General features: G+C 37.9%; 1 protein-coding gene across 1 annotated transcript; it reads left to right on the top strand.

Moving 5' to 3' along the window:
* Positions 1–341: 341 nt before the first annotated feature.
* On the top strand, positions 342–740 carry LOC109174733. The gene has a single exon (XM_019323986.1). It carries the CDS (start codon positions 342–344, stop codon positions 738–740), a length of 399 nt encoding a protein of 132 aa, XP_019179531.1.
* Positions 741–10654: the final 9914 nt, after the last annotated feature.

Genomic DNA, 10654 nt, shown 5'->3' with positions numbered 1-10654 from the left:
TCCCAAGCAAAGAGAACAGAAGCAATGGATTTACCCACCATGTTCACAGTCGCAATATGGTGGATATGGCGTTGGCGGAATAACAGTATATTCAGAGGAGAGGAAATTGAAGCCAGGAGGAAGTCTGTTTGGATTCTGGAAGCTGTAGAGGAGATAGAGCGAGCCTTTGATCATCTTCGAAACAATAATGCTAACTCCTACAAGCGGAATACCATCAACGTAACCCCCACTAGTCGCCGTCTACCACACATGCTTAGACTCTTAACGTGGATGCTAGTGTTAAACATTCTGTTCGAAAAGCTGGTCATGAGGGCGTTCTTAGAAACACTGATGGAGAATGGATGGGAGGGTTCTTAGGGAAGTCTTGTTATGCTGATGCTACTATCATTGAAGCGGAAGAAATCTCTAAAGGACTTTCGTGGGCATGGGAGGCTGGAATTAGAGACGTGGAAATTCAATCAGATGCTGAGAAGGTCATCAACTGGATTCTGGGAGATTCTGTGTTGAGGGGTCCTATATGTGAGCATATAGAGAATATCAGAAATCGGCTCAAGGATATCTGGAAGATTTCTTTCCGAAATATAGTTCGAGAACAAAACGAGTGTGCTGATGCCCTAGCAAACTTGGGAGCGAATATGAACGTGGACTGGCGTGCTCTTGCACATTGTCCCCCGGGCCTGGAGGAGACTCTCTACAACGATCGGTTGCGGACAAATTGGTCCCATAGTGATAGGACCTAGTTATTGCTTCTTGGGGTATCACCCCTCCTTATCGATTTAAAAAATAAAAAAAAATAAAAAAAAAACCCTAAGTCAAAAAAATTATGAATTATCCTTTATATAATAAAGCTATATGGTTTGGAAAATAATTAATGCTACAATTAATGCCACAACATCTTTTATTATAAAAAAAAAAAGCACAACATTTAAAAAATAAAATAACTATATATTATATAATCATATAAAAAATATACTTTTTAAAAATAAAATAGCTATATATTATATAATCATATAAAAAATGTGTTCAATTAGAGTTTAAATTTACACATACAAAATTTGAAATTTACTTTCCAAATGTAATTATCTTAGTTATTATTCGTATTGTGAAAATTATAATATAGATGAAATACAATTAAGAATAAATCAATGTAATTTTGTAAATTCTCTCTATAAGTTTATTTGAATATGCACATAATTAGAGATTATATTAATCATACAAAATTATAATTTTAATTTTGATTATAATTTTGTATTCTATAAAAATAATAAATACTTGACCAATGGAAGCTCAAAAATATTATTATATTAAATAATTTAAAATATTTTAGTTTTTTTATTTTTGATTTATATTTATAATATAACATAATTTTTTCCCGTGCATCAAGCGGGTGAATTACTAGTTAGAAATAATAACGCTTCTGGCGTCATTATTAGCCTTAAAAAGGGCCATTGATGCAAGCGGTTTCATTAAAACGGAAGAAAAAAACCGAAGAGACCTCCCCCATTACTGATCACCGCAGACCACCGCCAATCTCCATTACTGCGGCCACCATCGTCTCAGGCTACCGCCGATCGACACTACCGGGCCTACCATTGCCCTGGACGCGGGGAGAGAGGGGGGGGGGGGGGCGATTTCCTTCGGCCGCCGCCGCTGCCGCTGGACGCCGCCAACGCAGGAAGAAGCAGACCGTTGGTCGGCAAAGAGGGGAAGGTGACGGTGATGAAGGAGAAGCTGGTTTGATATATATATATATATATATATATATATATATATATATATATATATATATATATATATATATATAATATTTTTTAAATTTTTTAGATGAAAAAACGTATAAAGAACGCTTCCCGAATATTATACTAGAGTTGAATTACTCGTCCGAGAAGTATAAACTTTCACAATCTTTGCGAGAAGTTTTAGGTATTGGGGTTGATACTCAAGCAAGGATTATAGCTGCAATCTGGCACTATCTTAAAGCTAGAAAGTTGCAGAATGCAGAGTGCTGATGATCTTCATATTTCAATTGCGACCCACTTCTTCAAAAAGTGTTTGGGGAAGGTAAGGTTAAATTCACAGTAGTGACACAAAAGATCACGCATCATTTGTCTCCTCCACAGCCCATTCATTTAGAACACAGGATTAAACTCTCTTGTAATATAAAAAAAAATTGGTTTTGATGAAAGAAATGTTTCGTCATCGAATGAAGATATATACATTGTACGTGATATAACCTATGCATTGTTTTCCCATTATTTCCGTAAATATTAGTACCAATAATCAACCTCAGAATGAAGGTTGGCATTCACTGCTTACACATATGCTGATATGCATTGTTTTTCTTGAATTATTCACATAACATATACATATGCAATTTGAAGACCCCGGAAATAATAAGGCATAGAAAACGTATAAATCGGAGTTGAGTTGAGCGTGCCCATAACGTGTTGTAGAAGATTGTAGAAGATTATGCCGTTGGCCTTTAGCTCCTAACCAGTTGGAGATAAATATAGAAATAAATGCAAATAGAATAAGAGAGACAAGGAGAAGTAGAACAAGAGACAAGGAGAGTTCATCATTCCATTCCACTAGCATCTCTTTTTTATCTTACAAGAGGTGATATATATAATAACAAGTTATAACGGAAAGCATAATGATGAGAACATAAATATGTCCGTTAGATAATAATATCCACTAAATATATATATTTATAACATAATTTAAATTTTACTATAGTAAATGTACATATTTATTGGATGTAATAGAGATTTTGAAAGGAAGGGATATCCAAAACAAAACAAATCAACTTCTCCTCACGTACAACCGTACGTCAACCAACTGATACTCAAGCATTCATCATCCAAGAGGTACTGAACCCCAAAACCCTAGGTCCCAATGAGCCGCTTTTCTAGTAAGAAAGTAAGAAGTAAGAAAATTCGTATTTTTGTTATGTTCAATGATAAATGTGTCTAGCTCGAATGGCCAGCTCAGTTGATCACATGTGTAAAGTTTGAGAATAATGACCGAAATCGAGTTACACTAGCGGCAGTGTAGGAGCAACATTTCCAAGTAAGAGGCTGCTCTACCATAATTTATATTCTCCCAGATGATTTATCGGGTCGGGACGTGTGGAGGGCCCTTAAGATTGGGGATTCAACATTTTGGAAACAATGATAAATGTGTCTAATATGAATCACCCGGTGATGACTCAAACATGTACTCTTACACCCTTGAATAGCGATATTTTTTGAGAATTCGTTCGTGTGATATAATACAATTCATTGAATGTGTTTTAGTTTTCATAGAATTGCACATGCATGATTGATTTTGACCTCCAAAAAGAAAATTCGATTTTGTCCGGCTTGTAAGATATTTAATATAATTATTAAATATATATTAGTTTATATATAATAATTCACGGACAAATCTCAAATGATCAACCGGCTCAAAATAAATAAATAATTAAATTCATAAGTTTTCGAATCTTACAAAGAATTTTTTTTAAAAGAAAGATATGAATTTAATCTTGTTGTAAATGATGGTGATAATGAATCACAATCAATTTAATATCCCAAAAATAATATTTATATATACACACACAAGTATATAAAATATTATTGGATATTTATCCGAAATATATATATATATATATATATATATATATATATATATATATATATATATATATATATATATATATATATATATATATATATAAGATATACCAATATATATCAACCAAAATTGAAACTAATAATCCTCAAATTATAAGTCCAATCCAACTAATATATCAAAAGAGGGAGAACAGATTTTTGCTTAAAAGCATAATCCAAACAAGAAAGAAGGAGAAGGAAGAAAGAAATGTACGAGTTAGGCGAGTTCCTTTCTTTCCTTAAAACCTTATTTGCCACCTCCTAAAAGTGCTAGGAGCGTTGTGGCCTAGGTTTCCCAGGATAAAACGTACAACGGTTCGACGTTTGAGCACCCAAACGAATGAATCCGGCGAACAAGAGCACGGGCAAAACACAGCTTCAAGAATGGAGTAGAAGCAGAAGTATTTTGAGGCTGGAAAAATTATTTTTCTTGTGTGTTGTGTCTCTCTCGTTCTTCCCTCTTTTGTGTTCCAAATCTGCTGCCCTACTCCCTTCTTATATAGGGTATGAACGATTCAATAGCATCATTATGGCATTAAAAGCTGATATTGAATCAGTCTTTGTAACACCTGAAACAGCCACCATTAACAGAATTAAATTCAAAATTCAAAACAGTAGTTAAAGGGTTGTTAGCTTTCAGGTTCACCAAGTTTCGGCCTTAGGCCGAAACGTTCGGCCTCGCGCTGCTGGAGCACACGAGAGTACATCTCTCGTGTTGTGGTGCAACCCAAGAGTGCACCTCTCGTGGTCACCGTTGCACGAGAGTTGGAGTGCACCTCTCGTGGTCACCGTTGCACGAGAGTTGTGCTCTCGGTGAGAGCCGAACCAAGTGACTATAACGGTTGGAAAATGATACCGAAGTTTGGCATAACTTAGCTCGAAGGCCAGCCAATTTCCAGAAGACATTCGAGCTCGAGCTTGAATTAAGCCTTTTCGATCTCGTTTCTAGTTGGAATTTGATTTGCACCCCGCCCCCCCCCCCCCCCTTGCGCGCGAGAGAGAGCCTCTATGCTATACAATTCAATAAGCTTAAAAAGAACTCTTGTATAAATAGTGGGGCAAATCCTCTTCCCAAACCAATGTGGGACAAAAACTCACTTTTTCCCTTCATTTTCCAACTCAAATGGGTCTACTTTGAGAATCAATATCTCATTCACTCATTATCCGTTTTGAGCGTACAATATATCAATCTCTTCGTCTCACTACGAAGAACCCGAATCCACTTTGACCCGACCTAAATCAGAAGTGGACCCCAGTGATGATTGTACCACAAAATAGCCACTTAACATGTCAATTTATGCTATTTTAATGCTATTTTTTCAACAATCCCCCACATGAATGAAAAATTGATTTTCAGGGAATTTTGAAAACGGAAACAAACTGTGTTCAACGGTCAATCCCTGCATAGGATAGGTAGGGATCACTATACCCTTTGAACCTTCCCTTGTAAAGATATGTTTACTCTACTGGCTGTACGGTAGAACGCGATGTCTTTGAACCGACTGCCGTTTGTGTAGACGATGACATGTCTTTGAACAAACTGTGTTCAACCAACCATGCTCTGTTCTCATGAGTGTGCCCATTTTGGTCGTGGGTCACCGTCCTGGTTCTGCAAGAGTTTGTGAAGAATTGTGCCCATCAATTCTCCTTTAATTTGAAGCGACCCTCACTTCTCTCTCACATAGGTGATTCTTTTCCGAGTATCCCGCATACTCACACATGTCAACCGACATTCGATCATTAAAGCACCAACGTGCTAGCCTTGTGCGGGAGTCACTGTTTCTAACGAGGAGTGGTAGGAAGTCCGAGACCCCCACAGTGACACGTTCCGTTCCATAATTTAGTTGTCCCATTGAACCTGGGTGCCAGCTAGGTTGGGTATCCACTATAGAACTTTTAGTCCAAGGGCTTTAGACCCATTCCTCGTTCCAATTTCTCCACAACCATTTTCTTTCCCTCGGGTTAGTGAGTTAGCGGCCGCTACGTTATCTTTTGACATCACGTAGTCAATAGAGATAACCCCTGTTGTGAGAAATTGTTTAATGGTATTATGTCTTCGACTTATAAGTCTAGACTTACCATTCCACATCAAACTATGTACTTAACCAATTTTGGCTTGACTATCGCAACGCACACAAATTGGAGGTACGAGTTTACCTCTGGGAACATTCTCAATATAATGGCATAGCCATTCGGCCTATTCGCTCGCGACACGAGTGTAATGTTCTCAGCTTTGATCCCGTCATGGATCTTAGCTATCACAAATTGTTTCGAGAATTTCCATACAACCAACTGCACTGGCCTACGTAAAGACGTAGCCTTTAATAGACCTAGTGTCCTTTGATATTCGTGCCGTACTATCCAAGTACAGCTAGATATCCCACGTAGTGCAGTCCAAAGTCACGAGCATACCTTAAGTATCTCATAACTCTCACTATTGCCTTCTAGTACGTAACACTAGGGTTACTCGTATGTCTACCGAGTTCGTTAACCGCTAAGGCAGTGTTCGGCCTAGTACAACCCTTTAGATACAATTAAACTTCCAATAATCTGAATGTATTCTCCGTGAGAAGTACAATCTTCGTGATTAATGGCTAGTTATACGTTAGTATCTAACGGTGTCCAAGCCACTTGATTATCATCCTTTCAAGGATTCAATCAACTCGGTGAGATTGGCTAACCACGAGACCATACGGTCTTCTCACGATTTTAATCTCGAAGATTAAATCTGCCAAACCCACACCTCTGATCTCATGTCAAATCTCAGATTTAACATGTTCTTGGTAGAATTGATCCTGTGATCGTTACTACCCACGTTGAGTTTATCGTGTATAGGCAGATTGGTATAACCTCGTCTATCGTACGCATTACGTAGACATTTATCACATTTGTTTATACTAAACTCGTTACACATCATTGTATGATATAACTTACATGCCAAATACTAAGGCAATTGTTTCAAGCCATACAATGATCTCACCAGTTACACACTTTCTTTCCATAGCGCGAAACCACAAAACCCTCGGGTTGTTCCATGTCTATTAAGAAAGCGATACATCCATTTCGATAAACTTCCAAGTCTCGCTAAACAATTCTTGGGAAGTATCATCCTAATGGATTTCATTCTCATCACAAGAGAATACATATTGAGGTAATCGTGGCACTCGTGTTGCATGTAATCTACAATTACAAGCCCGACCATTTTACTTCGATATAACCAACCGGTTTTATCTTCCAACTAGTGATCCGTTTAGGATCTAGAGGTTTTACAACCCGAAGGAAGAACAACCAGTTCCAAGTATGATTCTTTAAGATAGAATCTACTTCACTCTCGATAGCCTCTCTCGGGTTGGTCCATCTGTAGAAGTCACCACTTCTACATACGTTCGAGGCTCGTTTTCTAACAACCATGTCAGAAAATCCAATTTATTTTCTAGTAAACAAGTTAGAATATGCGCGTCACATTCTAGCATGTACGTCAGAAAATCTGGACCAAAGGATTATTCAATCCTAGCTCTCTTGCTACGTCTAGCTTTGAGCTCGGGTTCTCTTTCATACCCTTCTACCATAGCTACGCCGAAAGTTCCTTTCAACGTGCTAGGTCCTTTATTGAACCTTCACAAAAATACATCTTCAAAGAACGATGAATTTCTTGATTCAATTTATTGTGTTCTTACGTACATCCAAACTATAGGACTCGTGTACTAAGAACCAATACACACCTTTGGCAAGACACCCCCACATTTCAGGCATTAGTAGGAAAATTTCCTACGTACCCACAATTCGTAAGAATTTCATGCGGGTAACCTTATTTTAAAGGTACTTACTTGTCCAAAGTATTGTCTCACCTCACATACTTTGAGGTAGACCCGAACTTATCAACGTCTTGATATTTATGTTCGGCAACATCGTTGGATTGAGGTGAATACCATACCGTACTCTCGAGTACAATACCAATGTTTGCGCCGAAATCACCAATAGGTGTTTCACGTTCACCACATCAATCGTTCATAACCACATTGATCCACGATTAATTTGGTTTTCTCTTTTATTCTTATAAAGAACAAACATGTGTTACACGTTAACACATCTCGTAGAAGCTAACAGATTAGCCTCTACAAATCCACTCGATTTTTTACTGAAAGGCCACAAACCTGAATCGGTGCTTCCGAAATTGAAGCACGAATCATGCTTGGCGAAGTAGCACGAAAGTGCTACAAGATACCACAAAGCACGGAAATACTTTTAAACTCACCAAGCACGAAAGTGCTTTTAATTTCCCCAAGCATGAAAGTGCTTTTAAATTAATCAGCACCATGTGGTGCTTGATTAATTTTCGAGCTTAGCACTAAGTGCTATCATTAGCACTATAAGCTAACTAATCCTTTCGGGAATTTTTCCGTTAGTCGTTCTCTGAGAGCACTATCCAACAAATCAAATCTAACTTTTATACTAGTATAATTTGGAATTTTGATCAAGCTAATTATAACACAATTAACAAGAGCAAATCAACCAAATTTTCGACTAGTTGTATCAAGCTTAATTTGATGTCCCAACAATTTGTCTCAAATTATATTTCATACTAGTACAATTTGGAATTTTGATCAAGTTAATTATAACACAATTAACAAGAACAAATCAACCAAATTTTCGACTAGTTGAATCAAACTCATATAATCGTTCTTAGAATATTATATAAAATATTCAATACTTGAGCTGCGACGCTCACGATTATATGCCTATCCCAATTTTTGACAAATTGATTCTTGAAATCCATATCGTTCTACATGAACCAGAACCAAAGTTCTTTACGAAATTTCAACATGTAATACGCTAGTTACAATTCGTTCCGGCCGTTAAGCCATTTTAGCATTTTCCACATAATGCTCCGTGATGCATTACGCACCCATGTTGAATTATTTCATACATTTGACATTATTCTAACAAATAATTCGTATGTACCAAAATTCAACTCAATGGAACAATTATATTTTTATTCAAATAAAAATATTACAAGGATACTACAATATTTATTGAAAATAAATAAATAGAAAAAACTACATTGGAAACAAATTCCTTATTCCTATCTCGTAGTAGTCCTTCAACCCGTGTGCCTTGTTCCATTTTCCAACCGTCCACTCCACGAAGGGTGGTCCATAGCGCACATCGGGGGTACCTTCGGTTGTGACCTCACTCGTCCAACCATCCACATGTTTTAACCATAGCGAAATTGTCCTCAACCTTTTCACCAGGATGACGGTTCGCTTTGTAGTGGCATTTTTCCTTCTTCTCATAATTTTCATGAAAGCTAAGTTTCCGCTTGCCTTTCCTTTGATTATCTTTGAAGACTTTGGTTACACTACAATAGTCCTCAGGCCATGTAGTCATTACACCATCATAGGATCCTTCATGGCTTTTACCCGATCCACTAGACAACACAATAGGTACCAATTGTGTGTCACCAGCCACATGTCTACCGGTTCGTGAACCAAAGTTCTCCGGAGCACCATCGTGTGTCTTTGCAACTCCCATGGAAATAACATTTCCAACGTTGCTGCCATCAACTGGCATCTCAGAATGTGCAACCTCGTTGCCGTTCCTGCCATTTGAATGTGCACCTCCGGCAACATTCACGGATCCAATACTCTTGGAATCCAATGACTTGTTCATTATCAAAAAAAATAAGGTTTTAAGATTGTTGGTGATAATGAATCACAATCGATTTAATATCCCAAAAATAACATTTATATATACACACACAAGTATATAAAATATTATTGGATATTTATCTGAAATATATATATATATATATATATATATATACACACACACACACACACACACACACATATATATATATAACGGATCCAAAGGTTATATATACATGTATATCTACGAAAAAGATATACCAATATATATCAACCAAAATTGAAACTTATAATCCTCATATTATAAGTCCAATCCAACTAATATATCAAAAGAGGGAGAACGGATTTTTGCTTAAAAGCATAATCCAAACTAGAAAGAAGGAGAAGGAAGAAAGAAATGTACCAGTTAGGCGAGTGCCTTTCTTTCCTTAAAACCTTATTTGCCACCTCCCAAAAGTGCTAGGAGCGTTGTGGCCTAGGTTTCCCAGGATAAAACGTACAACGGTTCGACGTTTGAGCACCCAAACGAACGAATCCGGCGAACAAGAGCACGGGCAAAACACAGCTTCAAGAATGGTGTAGAAGCAAAAGTATTTTGAGGCTGGAAAAATTATTTTTCTTGTGTGTTGTGTCTCTCTCGTTCTTCCCTCTTTTGTGTTCCAAATCTGCTGTCCTACTCCCTTCTTATATAGGGTATGAAGGATTCAATAGCATCATTATGGCATTAAAAGTTGATATTGAATCAGTCTTTGTAACACCTGAAACAGCCACCATTAACCGAATTAAATTCAAAATTCAAAACTGTAGTTAAAGGGTTGTTAGCTTTCAGGCTCACCAAGTTTTGGCCTTAGGCCGAAATGTTCGGCCTCGCGCTGCTGCAGCACACGAGAGTACATCTCTCGTGTTGTGGTGCAACCCAAGAGTGCACCTCTCGTGGTCACCATTGCACGAGAGTTGTGCTCTCGGTGCACCACAACCTCTCGTGCTCTCTGTAGCACGAGAGTGGTGCTCTCGGTTTCGGCCGAACCAAGTGACTATATCGGTTGGAAAATGATATCGAAGTTTGGAATAACTTAGCCCGCAAGGCCAGCCAATTTCCGGACGACATTCGTGCCCGCAGGTGCCGGCGCACACGAGCTCGAGCTTGAACCAAGCCTTTTCGATCTCGTTTCTAGTTGGAATTTGATTTGCACCCCCCCCCCCCCCCCCCGCGCGTGAGAGAGAACCTCTATGCCATACAATTCAATAAGCTTAAAAAGAGCTCTTGTATAAATAGTGGGGCAAATCCTCTTCCTAAACCAATGTGGGACAAAAACTCACTTTTTCCCTTCATTTTCCAACTCAAATGGGTCT

Source organism: Ipomoea nil, unplaced genomic scaffold (assembly GCF_001879475.1).
Source record: "Ipomoea nil cultivar Tokyo-kokei standard unplaced genomic scaffold, Asagao_1.1 scaffold0656, whole genome shotgun sequence".
Classification (NCBI taxonomy): domain Eukaryota; kingdom Viridiplantae; phylum Streptophyta; class Magnoliopsida; order Solanales; family Convolvulaceae; genus Ipomoea; species Ipomoea nil.
The sequence above is the reverse complement of the archived record's forward strand: the minus strand, read 5'-3'. Positions and strand labels throughout refer to the sequence as shown.

Bases quoted from the DNA above. Each gene is read 5' to 3' on its own strand.
- LOC109174733 (XM_019323986.1), top strand. From the start codon at position 342: ATGGGAGGGTTCTTAGGGAAGTCTTGTTATGCTGATGCTACTATCATT.